This window comes from Cygnus atratus, unplaced genomic scaffold (genome assembly GCF_013377495.2).
Source record: "Cygnus atratus isolate AKBS03 ecotype Queensland, Australia unplaced genomic scaffold, CAtr_DNAZoo_HiC_assembly HiC_scaffold_55, whole genome shotgun sequence".
Taxonomy (NCBI): Eukaryota; Metazoa; Chordata; class Aves; order Anseriformes; family Anatidae; genus Cygnus; species Cygnus atratus.
The window spans coordinates 40-12,232 of NW_026110161.1; the positions used below are offsets into that span (position 1 = coordinate 40).

The following is a 12,193-nucleotide window of genomic DNA, read 5'->3' on the forward strand; positions in this document are numbered from 1 at the left end:
AACTCTGTATAAAGGCATCAAGGCCTAAAAAGGAGAAGGGCTTTCCTGTCTGAACTGTTCTCCTCTGGGAGAGGAATTCCCCAACTAGCTGTGCAGGACTGCAAAGCACAATCGTTTTAGGGCCGAGTTTGTTGCACCCAAACCAGCACTGCAGGACTGCTCGCTTCAGCTTTCCAGCAGAGTTTCCTAAAGGTGGATTCTAGGCCTGACAAAGCTGATGTGTAATGTTTGCAGGGGTAAGTAAACTTAATTATCTGCAATGTGATTACTGACTGCAGGAAAAAACCACTCACCTTTCTGGCAAGCTTCAGGTCTTCAATTAGGTCCTGCTCTCCTCTGGACATTTCATATATTGCCTGTGAGGAGGGGGATAAAAGCATGGAGAGTCATTTTTAATCCCCGTTTTCCCCTGAAAGAGCCTTTCAGCTAACATAATGTACATCCTGTCTCTTCGGCCTGAATAGGCGGTTCTGCCATCTGAATCGCTTTATGCCACCTGGGCATGACAACCCCGAGTAAATCTGCTGGCTTTCCCAGCCTGGAGAAAGCTACGTTACTTACAACTGTGTGAAAGCTCTGACGCTCACGCACAAGCCAAATTAAATATTAGCACCTTTTAAATCACTGCTTTTACACAGGCAAGCACGAAAAAAACAAAACCCAGAAAACCGCAGAGGTCAAATCCCAGGCGTCTTTAGTCAGCTTCTGTGTTGTCATGAGAAGATTTGTCTAAGAACTACAGGGAAAAGGCAAGCCAAGGCCTCGCTGTTTGGCTTTCAACCAATTGTCAAGAGCTCGAAGAGAAAGACAGCTGGCTTTACAAGGAACCCGACTTTGGGTCTGCTGCAAAGCAACCGGCGCGGCTGGGTCTCAAATTTCAGAAATGCTGAGCACCCCCGTGGAAAGAGTTTGGCATCTCTGAAGGGTCAAACTGGGGAGACGAGCTCCCTAGTGACTCGAGAGAGAGCAGCCTACCTTTTCCCATGCCTGGCACTGAAATAAATCTAGTGGTTTAGAAATGAAGGTGCACAGGAAGACACAATCACCCACAGATGCTCACTACTCCTTTTCCCACCAAGGAAGTGGACCAAGCCTCGGCTGCCTTTGCCAGTCCTGCTGTTTAACAGACATCTTACCTCCTGGCGCTTGATTTCTTTGGTGCTCAGGGATTCTTTCATGTTGACATCTAGCATCTCAGACCAGAGGACACTGTTTCTTCTTTTAGGAGGGGTGGGAGCAGCGGATCTGCTACATGACTTCTGGGCACAGCCAGGGGATTTGCTGTCGCTGCGAAGGGCGAATGACTACAGGGATTAAAGAATAGAAAAGAAAAAAAGTTAAAAAAAAAAAAAAAAGAGCCTACAGTTCAGAAGTGCAGAAGTATTACCCACACCCCTCCCAATCCTTCATCCTCCTCTGCTGCACAGGGCAGGAAAACACACCCAGACACTTTTCCTCAGATAAAGGAACACTTTAATCAGGCTGCTGAGAAGGGCCCAAGAGCCCCGAGACTGGCAATCTTTTCCACGTGCCTCTCTGCACCGATCCAGCAGCAGCGCTTGGGAGGAGAACGGGCAGATAAAGCTTGGGTCTATTTCCAAGGTATGAGGAAGTAAATAAATTAGGATCATAACTCTGCTTATAAGGGGGTTAGTCAGACGCCAGGCGAACTTTGCTCTCGTGATCTGCAGTGGTACTGCAAGAGACAGAGCAGCGATCGCACCTGGACACACGCGGTTCCTTAGGCAACACGTCCCTGACATCATCGCTAAACAGCAAGGTCAGCTCGCTTCTATCTAGACACGAGCTCCAATACACATATCTCGAGTGCTGCAACGGTTTACCAACACCATTCTCCTTATCTGAAGTTTATTTTTGCTTCCCTCCCTAAGCCCTCAACAACCTAGGGAGCCACCTCTGAACTCCTGAACTCTTCTTCATCCCCAAGCAAGCTTTCTGTCCTTGCACGAATCCTACGGTAGGTTTTCACAAGCTGCCTGGAAATCCCCGTGCCTGTTTCCCCCCACTACAGCCAGTACTGTCCCACACGTCCACAGAGGGCTAGAAAACTCTGCTTTTTACCTGTATTGTCTGCCCAAAGCGCCGAACTGCACCATTTCTTACAGGAGAGATCAAGTTCGCCAAGGATGTGACCCGTGCTAAAGGCCGAACCCGTTTATTGCTTGGCTCCTGTAAATAAAGCAGAGAACAAATCGTACTGGCTGTGACTCCCACTTCATTTCTCAAGCTGTCCAGGCAGGTTTAAAAAGCATGAACACCCTTAAGGAATGGGAAACACTGCAAAGAAAGCGTTTTGAAGTGGCCATTCATCTTAAATGGAAAGCAGAGGCTGTAAATATTTGTCTGAACTTTAGGGCTACAATTAAAACTGCAAAAACTCTGCCCAGTGTAGAAGAGGCGAGATAACACACACGTCAGAGTTCAGAATTAGGCTCAAACAGAGACCGTTATGGCTCGGAACAGAAATAGACCGAAGCACTCGGCTCTACAGGGCAGGCGACTCGTCTAAAGATGGAGCTGCGATCTGCTTCTCCCTTTTATCATGTTTTCCTTTGTCGAAAGAATGCGTTTTTCCATTTTAATTTTATTTTGGAGAGAAAAGTAGCAGTCGGAGCCCAGGACAGCCTCAGCAGCTATTCTAACAAATGGCAAATGACCACATGCTGAACATTCCTGCGAGGGCTACGCACACTCGAAGCAGATGAAGTTTAAGACCTTCGGTTTTACAAAGCTTCCTCCTCCTCCTGCTCTGCCCCCCCCCGGCAACTCATCATAATTTTTCTTCTCCGTGTTTAGATTTGAAAGGCAGAGCTTCTGCTTTTCTACGCCGCTAATCCACGCCGCGAGCCCAGAGCATTTTCAACACTGCCCTGACCCAAAGGCTGCCAAAAATGAGGCGGTGTCCCAAGGAAACCTACTGGTGCTTGAGCTCTGATCGGTTTTTAACATCATGCTGACTACCCTACGAATTTTGGATCAAGATATCGGGCTGCAGGGACTGCCCAGGGAAGGTGCCCTGGTGCTCCTAAGCATCTGGCACACGTTGGCGTGACTCATCAGCACAAGGAAGTTTCTTCGTTTGGAGTTGGTTAGCATAAGTTGATGGAAGCTTTAATTTTTTTTTTTTGACTCAATCGCCCTAAAAACTTTCCCAAAACTTCATTAGACGTTTTTGGTTAATTACAGTTAAGTTTCTCCTCTCCTGTATCAAGGACTAAAAGGTGAAGGCTTGCTTAGGCCAAGCTCTTTAGCATCTCCATTTCCAGTTGGAGGTTGCAGGACTGGGAGCCCAAACCCTCTGCTCCTGCGTGGCACCGATGTGACAGAAGCTGAAAGCAGAAAAGGGAAATAGGAACCCGCAGAGAGATCTGGGTTCCAGGAAGGACTGAGGAAACCTAAGAGCTACGTACGCAAGATCCGTTCTCAGCAACACGACCCGAGGAGCCTCTGTCTGTGAGCGGCGTTAAGCAACACAGGACTGAGCTCACACTGAATTAAGCCCTCAAAGTCGCAGGGAGGAACATGAAACGCGACGGTTTATGGCTGATGCAGAGCACAAAGACCTCTCGGCACCGCACAAAGGGTGTCTGAGGCTGCGCTCGAAATGTTTGGGTAATCTCAGGACTACGGAGGCGCTGCGGGAAAGGGGAAAGCTCCAAGAGGGCACCCTCGAGCATGGGCCCCCGGCTCTCAGCGGGTTTAAGCTCAACACCGGGGATGCTGCAGTCGCTTGTCCCCTCTGCCAGCCTCGAGCCATCGCTCTCAGGGAATGTTGGTTGGGAAAGGCTTATCCTGCAGGCTGGATACGCAGGCTGTGCTCAGGAAACGAGGAAACTTTAATTACTTACAGACGTTTCTGGCTGGAGCGAAAGGATAGGCAATTTAGTTCTGTGAAGCCACGCATCCGTGTACCGGGATAAAGGGACACGAGGCAAGAGAAGCTTACGAAACTACAGGAACGTGAGCAGAAAACATACAGGCGTGAGCCACACACAGCTCGGGCAAGGCCAGGGATATAAATAGCACGGAAAGGAAAAACATGACACTGAAAATTAACAGTAAGGAACCTCGGTGCTTCAGGATGCTCGCACGGTATTTCGCAGCCTGCCGTTAAAGGGTCAGCTCGGCAGGCTGGCCAGAAACGAGATACAGTGACACGCCGTCTACGCGAAGGGACACGTGCGGATGCCTTCCCCGCACATCTGCGACACGTGCACGAGGTCTCGCGGCAGGCATTCCTGCCTCTGCTCGGGCCAGGCGGCACAAAGGGGCTCCCTGTCCCTGCGGGACCGTAAGTTGGCACCTTCTGGAACAGCAGCTGGTGGGCACCGAGACAGGCGAAGGCAGGCTGGGAGCAAAAAGCTCTGCTCTTGTGGACGAGAGGCAGCACAGCTCCCGAGCAGCACTTCTCTGCTCTGCAGAGGGAGGAATCTCACAGACCGGCAAGACCCGAGCGTTTTCTGTCCGTGCCCTGTGCTCCCTCGGGGTGTTCGGCCAACAGAAAAACTTCTGCGCGCTACAAATGCAGCTTAGCAAAAGGCCACTTCCCCTCTCTTGAAAAGAAATCCCACTCTCTGTCCCGTCTCAGACGGGAACGGTTTCACTGCCAGAAAGCTGCATCTGTTTCTTCTTCTCCTTCCAACTGTATCACTCGATCCAAGGCAGGGAGACAGCCTCCCTCTTAGAAGCCTCACCTTCCCTGTGATCTGCGTTTCAGCTGGGGGTTACGTACTGCGATCCTCCGCTTGTGGTCAAACTCAGCCACGGTGTAAGCTGAGCCTCGGCGCAGTTCATGCTAGGGATAACTTTGGCTCGGCACTTCTTTTTTTTTTTTTTTTAGTTCTGTACTTGCAAACAATGATCCGACTGTCTCCACGCTGTATTCCTTACAGAAGCCCAGATTAGAACCAAGTCTGCAACGCTTCCGTAACAAGTTAGCAGCCGTAAGCCTTACAGCCCCGACACAATTAAAACCCTGGGGAGTTCAACAGCTCTCCTACTTCCATTCACATTTTTTTTTTCCCCCCAAGGGACTCTATTAGAAACGAATACAAATACGTCGTGAACGTCCACACAAAAGGTAAATCTTTGTCTCAGTGCCTCGGCTGGAGGGCAAGGCTACGGTGCTTCAAGGGCTTCTCTTTTAAGCGCAGGTAATTCACGTTGTGAAGGCACTGCATCTTGCTGCTCGGAAGAAAACCAGCTACTTTTGAGCCAAGCAGTTTTTCCCCTAGCAGCACGCACGCACGCAACCTTTCCCCTGCGCTGGGTAATAATTAGTGGGTTTTACAGGGCTCATTTAACAGAGGACAATGCTCGCTGTGCCAGCACCAACCCAACGCATACAAACTCGGTGACAAATCGACAAACCGCACGCAGCCGAACTTGGATTAATTAAACCAGGAATGCAGGAGGAGGTTTTAAGTCACCAACTCGAATATTCCTTGCCAGCGATCATCGCCACCTGACTATCTTTAAGATCCACGTGAAAGCTGAGCAAAGCTCGCCTCTGTCCCGGACACCTTTACCTGGGATCGATGCGAATCCCCCAGCTCCCGCTTGGCACCTTGGGGCGAGATCCTCACCCTCTGCCTTTCCCAAATTCAGGGGGCTGCTCGCCACGATGGGAGCGTTCAGCCCCAAAATTTGGGGGCTCCTGACACCAAACGAGTACCCAGCACCGCCAGGAATATTGCTCGGGGGGCATCGCTCGAGCCCTGACCCACAGCTTCACAACCAGTACCCAGCACACCGGTTATACCATACCAAACACGTACGTTTTAAGTATTAGAGGCGATTTATTCATATTTATAAGACCTGCCTTATTTCACTTCTCTCCCAGCACCTGTTTTCCCTTTTGCAGGAGGCGATTGCCCAAATGGGGCTGTTTTAAAGGCAGGGCTTTAAGGTGGGGGCTATGTGCGCAGTGTGCTGGCCCCAGAGCTGCCTGCAGCTCCCTTCCCCTTGTCCCCGAGCGGGGCAATAACGCCCTGCCCAGTGCCGCCAGTCTCTGCCTGACTGCTGGACTTTGCCTCCAGTCCCTGCAGGAGACGTGCGATAGTCTCCCCCGAACGCAATTACCCTCTCTGCATAACAACACAGTATAAAATCAACTCTATATATATATAAAAAAAAAAGCCACCAACACTTCGGCTTTGGCTCGAGGTCCTAATAAGGCAAAATCCTGGCAGCAGGAGGAGACGGCGCACGCAGAGAGCCCCCCGGAGCAGCCCCGCTTCGCCCCCCGCCTTCAGGACTACCCTCCAGCGGGAGCCTTTAACAAAAAGTTGATTTTCTTTTTTTTTTATTTTAAATCACAGCCTGCACCTCAAGGTGGGTCCGGGCAGCACCTAGCTCCTCACTGTCCCCAAACCCACCTCTTTTACCCTCAAAATCCCCCCCCCAGACCCCCAAAAACCCGCTCCCCGGCCCCTCTTTTCCCCCTCGTTCCCCATCTCCAGCTCACCTCCTGCTCCCTGAAGGCCTGGTTCTGGGCGTCGATGACACGGATCGTCCTCTTGACGGGCAGTAGCCCCCCGAGCTCGCCGGGCGCCACCATCGCCCCGCGCCCCCCACCGCCCCCCGCCGCTCTGCGCCCGCAGCCGCGCCGCGCCCCGACCTCACCGCCGGGGGCGGGGCCACGGTCGGGACCACGCCCCAAGCCCCGCCCCCTTCCATAGCCCCGCCCTCCTCCCTCAGGAGCTCGCCCCTCCCACCCCGGTCCCTTTCCCTGCCTTTTTTCTCCTAAAATCCTTAAAAAACGCCCCAAAACGGGAGCTGGGGAGGCTTTGCTTTAAGGGGGGGAACCTGTGAGGGGCGAGGGGAGCGTTCCTCACGTTTTGTGACAGAAAGTGGTTTGGAAAACACTTTTTTTTTTCTGTTTTTTTCCTTTTTTTTAACCATTCGGGTTAAAAAGAGGCAAATTAAAACGCGTGTTTTGGTTTGGGGCTATTTCCCCTCTTTTTCTCTCCTGGCACTTGTGGTTCTGAGGCTCAGCCGCCCCTCAGGCCTGGCGGTGGGACGCGCTTCTCCTCACGGTCTCTCTCTCGTTGCCGCCACAGGGGCGCGAGGCGCTTGCCGCCACAAATTGTGGTATTTTTTTAACCAGCCTCAGCCCTCCCTGTTCAAAAACCCAAATTCTTGTCCAGACCTGCACTTTTAAGTCGGCTCTCGGCTTCCAAAGCTGTGCTGGCAGGGCCCGAGCCGCTCCCCCTCTCCTCCCAGGGGAGCCTGCCCCAGCAGGCCCGGCCATGGATGCAGCGGGGCTTGTAGGGTTTGTTTGTTTGTTCAGTCCTATTATTCCTGGCACCGCCACAGACCTCTGAAGTAAAAAGGTCTCCTGTGCTGGTGGAAACGCACCGAGTTTGTTTGGTGGTAGAAGGGTGGCTGCAGGGCTGCCTGGCCGTGCTCGCCCACCTTCTTTGTGGAAAAAGGCTCGCGCCCCGCCAGCCCCAGTCATGTCGTCCTCTCCCCTGGCCCGTTTTGGTTTGATTTTGGCCCTGTTTGTGTCTTTTGGGTGGAAAACTTGGAAATCCAGGCCCCTTGAACCTCGGTTGGGGGTCAGGGTTTACAACATTCAGGGTCGCCCAACGCAGGATTCTCAGAAACTTGAGGTCCTTCAGATGGGGGGATCCCGGTCAGCCCAGTCACCTCCCTTCCCTCTAGTCAAGTCAACTGGTTTTAAGACGACAACTAACCAACGGGACTGTGACTCTGGAAAACCCATCACTGAGTTTGATCGGGGGTTTGGGAGTGCCTAAAAGCTTGATTCTCCTCTAACCTAAGGACAAAGGTTTGATAAGCGTGCTCTAAAGGGCCCTGAGTTGGGAGAGGGGAACAATTCTCGACCCAGACATCTCCCTTTCCTGAGATGGAGATGTGCAGAGCCAACTAAAAATAGGACGTGAACAATTGGGACCCGGGAGGGAAGGCGTGAAGAGCCACACACACACACAAGGGCGGCTCTTGAACGAGTCTCGTTAGGACCAGAACGTGATGTCCTGCTTCTCGGAGCACTTCGTGCCATCCCAAGTGTTTTCTGTGATGTAAGAGTTAAATAATTGTCCCTCTCCTTGCAGAGCCCTCGGGGAAGGGACGATTCACCGCTGGGAGATCCCTGTTTGTGCGTGACACCTGCTGAGGCTGCCTATTTCACCATGATGCAAGACTCATGAAGTCATGGAGAGGGAACTGAAGGCTCCAGCCTGACACACCGGGGCTCCCCGCCTGCTCCTGGCCCAGCACGTGCGATGGGTACGTGTCCTGCACAGCCGATCTGGGTAGATCAAGCACTGTTTCAAGGTAAAATCCACCTGCGCGGTGGAGATGCGCACGTGTGGGTAGTTGATGACCCACATGCAGCGCCGAGCACACAAAGGGAATAAATCTGGAGAAGCCTGAAGATGGCAAGGGTGGGAGGTGGGCAAAAACCACTCTGGTGGGCAAACCACCCTGAAGGAGGCTGTAGTACTTGGGAATTCTCTGAAGAAAGCCAAAACGAATGGAAAAAGAAAGGAAACTCGTTCATCCTGCAGCAGAAGCTACCAAGCCCGACTTCTGGAGTTGTACCCTACACACTCCACACCACAATCCCAGCTTCCCTCTACCCGCCAACATCTCCCTCTGTGTTCCCAGTGCCCCTTTACCCCTCTGCCCTGACCCCGGCTGCCTTTGTGCCTTCCCCAACCCCTCTGGGCTGCTGGGCAGGGTCCGGCCCACACCAGGACTCCGAAGCCAGGAGAATGCCGCCCGGCCGGTCTCTGCACAGAGCGACGGTAACAGACCAGTTCTTCCTGCTCTCCTGCCAGTGGTATTAATAGCATTCCTCCCCTACACTCAGACGTGGATTTTCACTTCTAGGAGTGAAATACCTCGGTGACTCCTATCCTCCTGTCGCGTTAGGGAGCCAGGAGGATTTCGAGTGACAGTCACCCAGCCCTCATCGTTCAATGCTCGCTTTTAGTTTGGGTTTTCATTTCCATGGAGAAGGGTGGACTGCTGTTACACCGAGCTGCTTGCCTGACGTCCTGCGCAGCCTCATACCTACGTCATTCTTTGCTCCTGCGTGTTATTCTGGGTAGGACTGCTACTAAACACAAGTGCTCTTGGGGATACTGACGTGCCATTTTGTTATTTCAGCCCCAGAGCATCATCAAATAAATTTTAGATTAACAAACGAGGAATTCCTAAGAAAACATGCATCCGAATTCTGGTCTGCAATTCCAGACTGTGGTAAGTTTTCACAGTTAAAAACACTCAGTTGCTTAAACAACACGTGGCATCTGGCTGGTGCCAGGGGTTGCCAAGCGTGGCGTGCAGACCACTCGGGGCAGCAGGAATGTTGCCCCCACAGCTGAAGGTGTCCTCCAGCACCCGTGTCCTGGGCAGCCAGCACTCACGACCTGTTTTCCTGTCTCTTCTCTTCACAATACTCGAGCAAATCACGTGCGAGAACAGCAGGCAGACACAGTTAATATAAAATCCTAGCAGGCCTGGAATGTGATTTTCAGCCTATATTCAGTGGAAGAGTCATTCCAGCACCCTCCATGTCCTCACAGTTCAGGTCTGGCCAGGTTACACAGCCCCAGCCATCAGCCAGGGCGCTTGGGGTTGCTTTAGTTTATACCTAACTCTGCAAGAAGGATGTTTGCTGCTGCAGAGAGGAGCCAGAGACAAAAGATCTCGCTTCTGCCACTGGCTGCGAAGGAAAAGACCCGAGCTGGTGCACCACGGCAGCCTGGAGGCAGGGGGGTATTCCTCAGCGGGCACTTTTCCCAGTTTTCACAGGTCCCGGATGCCTCCAACGTGACTGACATCTGGATTCAATTTCTTCAAAGAAAGAACCTGCGACATTTTAATCCCTTCGGCGGCTTGAAGTCTCGGGGAAAACGAAAGCATCCATTACATTCATAGCGTATTCGTTTTCATTGTTGTGCGTGTCCGTTTTGAAATCCTGCTTACTAGGAACTGAAATCCGACTGCACACTAACTTTACAGCTATTCCTAATATGCTATATACAGCATAACATGCTCAAGGACTGGAATATGGACGATCTCCACAGGCAATCATCTCCCATCCATTTTCACGTACTCGGGGCTGTCAGCCCCCCGCTGCTGTACACAACATTGTTTACCGTCCATGAGCTGTGTTTAACATTCCACTCCCAGATATTTATATTCGGAGCCAAATTCAGAGCAGTCTTCTGGAAAATGAGCAAAAGTAGGCTATGACCCATCAAGAGACTATTGGGTCATCTGAAAAGTTTATGAGCCGGTCTGGAATCCAGCATTTATTTTGGATGGTGGGAGGTCACTATAATTAGCTGCCATTCAACTCCATCATACAGTTACAAGTGGAAAAAACAACAACCCGCAGCGTAGATGCATTTTTACTGAAATAGAGCCTCCAACATTTTGCAGAGCTCTGGAGGAAGAGTCACCTCAACCATCCCCGAGCCGAAAGTTTGTGTGCTCAGGCCAGGAAAGCAATTTCCATCTTATGAATACGAACGCTACGCCCAAAAACACGGACCGTCCGAGCTCGTGGTATTATTACACACAACATCTGCCCGAACAACAGAGTAATGGCGTGAGAAGCTCCAGTTGACTTCAGCTCCCAACCTTCTCGCGTGCCAACTGTTGTTTTTCGGTTGCACGGTGCAGCCAATGCCAGCGATACTCATTTTGATCAAAGCCTGTTTCCAAATACAAATTTGTAACTTATGCACGGGCACGTTCTTGCATGAATCAGACCCGCCAATAAAACTGCCATAAAAGTCCTCGCGAGCGGTTATATCTTTGGGAGGGGGAAGGGAGGAGGGCGGGACTGTTTTGGTTGTTTCTTTAAAGCTTGTGGATATATATTTCAAAGGCAGACGTTATGGCTGCAGTTTCTTGCGTTATGTCGTCGTGTTCTTTATGCTGCGTTATCCCTGCCTCGAGCCAAGCAGCTTCTGTGGACTCTGACCACGGAAAGACACTCGCTGATGGTTTTGAGTGATCTGGACCAGCAAGAATGCAGACACACGGGGATTCTCTCCCCCCCTTCCTCTTCTCTTCCAAGTCATTTTCTACCGTAAGAATATTCGGGTTTCATCTGCTTTCCCCGGAAGGATTGTCGCTGTCAGCTTTAGCGTCACGGTCTCTCTCTGCTGCCAACATGAGCACAACTCCAGGGCTTGTTTGGGCTGGACTCCTCTCGCAGCCAGGCTGAGTAATATTCACAGAGCTGGTCCCTGAAGGTGAGTAAGGCTTGGAGAGGACACAGCATGGAGGTTCATAAAAGGGTCTCCACTAAGACTTCGCTTCCTCTGTGGAATCCCTCTTCCTAAAGCCTTACACAGACAACCCATAACCAGCAGAAAACATCATCCAGACAAGACGTGATTCTTACATATTACTCAGCTTGGCTTCATTCTGCCTCTGGTAAAATACACTATCGCATCCGTGTATTCCCTGTCATGTTCTGAAAACTATTTATCCAGTTGCTAGCAAACATCAAGATACACACGCCTTCAAAAAACACAGGACTGCTTCCTCCCGTGAATCATTTAACGCCTTACATAACTGTGGATAACATGCAATCAGTCTGTACGCGATCAATTAACAAAAAGTAGCTCATAAACCTACCTGAAATGCAAAAGTAACTCTCAGTATTGAAGCATAAAGATCTGCTTAACAAATTCCTGTCTTCAAGTTCTCGTTTCTGCCCCTGCACCGCAATTCGCTTTCCGTTCTTTCTTACCCAGACAATTATCAGTAGCCCAACGTTGTAGTGTTGCTCCAGAAATGATATGGGGAGAAAATACCTCCTTTTCCCCCCAAAAAGGAGGGGGGAAATGTTTTGGCACATGAGAATGGGGGCGGCTCAGTGCTGAAGGAAGTGGCTGCTGTAACTGTGGTCTCAGGTTATAACTTCCCACTCGTATTTTGACAATGTTTGGAGGGATTTTTAGGCTGTATGTCGAGGAAGAAGCTTAACAGGCCTAAGAGATCTGGTTCATTTTTGAGCGGGACTCTGGCGGGCAAGGAGGAGGTTAACAAACCCAAACAAACAAGAGCAGCCTGGGCACTGCGGGCTGTCTGGGGTGGCGCGATCTCCCCTGCCATTTTGCATACCATCTTCCTGGCATGCGGAACGATGAGCTAGAATATGCAAGGTTTAAACATCGCG

At 51.2% G+C, this 12,193-nt stretch overlaps 1 protein-coding gene across 1 annotated transcript in view; it reads right to left on the bottom strand.

The window, feature by feature from the left end:
* Nucleotides 1–293: 293 nt before the first annotated feature.
* LOC126913114 (neuroepithelial cell-transforming gene 1 protein-like) overlaps nt 294–12,193 on the bottom strand; it is a gene marked incomplete at its 3' end in the record, with an annotated part of 44,666 nt that continues 32,766 nt past the window's right edge. Inside the window, exons 4-6 of the mRNA XM_050716938.1 lie at nt 2,083–2,190; nt 1,137–1,304; nt 294–356 (exon numbers count right to left, since the gene is read on the bottom strand). Of these exons, the coding sequence (XP_050572895.1) occupies nt 294–356; nt 1,137–1,304; nt 2,083–2,190 (339 nt within the window). The remainder of the gene's footprint in view (nt 357–1,136; nt 1,305–2,082; nt 2,191–12,193) is intronic.